The sequence below is a fragment of the Austrofundulus limnaeus genome, unplaced genomic scaffold (genome assembly GCF_001266775.1).
Source record: "Austrofundulus limnaeus strain Quisiro unplaced genomic scaffold, Austrofundulus_limnaeus-1.0 Scaffold1944, whole genome shotgun sequence".
In the NCBI taxonomy this organism is placed as follows: domain Eukaryota; kingdom Metazoa; phylum Chordata; class Actinopteri; order Cyprinodontiformes; family Rivulidae; genus Austrofundulus; species Austrofundulus limnaeus.
Genome location: NW_013954346.1, coordinates 24,022 through 25,604, shown reverse-complemented (window position 1 = coordinate 25,604; position 1,583 = coordinate 24,022). Strand labels below are relative to the sequence as shown.

Below are 1,583 nucleotides of genomic sequence, written 5' to 3'. Positions count from 1 at the left end.
GTGTGTATGTGTGTGTGTGTGTGTGTGTGTGTGTGTGTGTGTGTGTTGTCACTGTGATGGAGGCTAAGCTAAGAAGCTAACAGAAATCTCGTGTGCTGTAAACAACCCTACTGAGAGGAGAAATATACGGAGCTGAACGAGACGACTGTAAATGAGAGCTGCTGCTTTGTCAGACTAATTTATTTTAATTTGAAGCCTTATCAACACAGACTGGCTTCAGTCACTTCCTCCACTGCTGCATGCTAAAATAACTAGCAGACACTGAGCAGAACATCGACGTCATTCAAAACTCCTCATTCTGTTCTCTGATTGGCCTGAATGAAATTCTCCTGAAGAAATCCTTGTCTATGGGAGAAATCTCAGACGGAGCAGAGAAGGAAACCAGAACTGAGCAGAACTGAGTAGGAAGGCAAGGACCAGGTTAGTTATAGACCAGTAACAGATAATTTTAGGGAAAATGTCTGGGTTAGACATAAATACAGTTACAAAAATGAATGGAAGTCAATACAAAGTCCTCATTTTGATGCAAATTCAAGGATGTGAGTGTGTGTGTGCGGTCTTTACTAACATGGCAGGATGTTGTTGTAGCGGTTCTTTCCTCGGTTCTCCGGCAGCCGGGCCACGTCCATGGTCTGGTTCCGGCCCACGTCCTTCAGGTCCTGCAGAAACAAACTTTAGTGTTGAGCCTGTTYCTGAACACTGAAGCTCTACCTGCTGGTCAGGTGTTTTAATGTCGTAAACATTTGTTTAGATTTGTTTGTAAAGACACTTGAGTTTCTGCTCRCTAACAGAACAGGTGTGTTCTCTGTGTCTAATCACCTCAAACTCCTCTGACAGCAGGTAGTTGGAGTCGGCCAGCAGTTTGTTCAGGTGAGACTCAAAGTGTCCAACTTTGATGGGACTGAACAGGAAGAGGAGGAGCCATCATCATCATCATCATCATTTTTAATTTAACAGCATTATAAAGACTTTAAACTCACCTGGTGACGCGACGATTACTGCCAAAAACAACACAGAACAAGAGTTACAATGATGTCATGCTACGCTAACGGTTAGCTTAGCTCCTTCGACTCACCTCCTCACTCCCAGATACATTCCTGAAGCTGGGACCTCCTTCCACATGCTCATCCTCACCACGGGGTTCTCCTGCACCGCCCTGCAGCGACATGAATCAGGTGTTTYACTGCAGACACACCTGTCACCTGGACGTTCTCCTTCAGTACCACGTTAGGAATGTAAACTGGATTGGGTCGGGCTGGACTCACACTTTGCGGAGCCTCTGTCTGTAAACCAGCAGGGACACGACGGCCACCATCACCCCGAGCAGGAACATCCCGGCGCTCAGCCCCTCCACCACGCCCCCCAGAGGTTCTGAGGGACAACAACACGTCAGCTGGCTGACACTGCCTTTGGTGTGTATTACTGGAGTGGGCGTGGCTAACATTGATATATATTACTGGAGTGGGTGTGGCTAGCATGATAAATATTACTGGAGTGGGCGTGGCTAGCATTGATGTTTATTACTCGAGTGGGCGTGGCTAGCATTGATGTTTATTACTCGAGTGGGCGTGGCTAGCATTGAT

General features: G+C 47.0%; 1 protein-coding gene across 1 annotated transcript in view; it reads right to left on the bottom strand.

Annotated features, from left to right (window-relative positions):
* LOC106536714 (receptor-type tyrosine-protein phosphatase beta) overlaps positions 1–1,583 on the bottom strand; it is a gene marked incomplete at its 5' end in the record, with an annotated part of 28,415 nt that overhangs the window by 7,003 nt on the left and 19,829 nt on the right. The window contains 5 exon segments of the mRNA XM_014034031.1: positions 569–659; positions 820–901; positions 981–998; positions 1,076–1,156; positions 1,266–1,371. Of these exon segments, the coding sequence (XP_013889485.1) occupies positions 569–659; positions 820–901; positions 981–998; positions 1,076–1,156; positions 1,266–1,371 (378 nt within the window).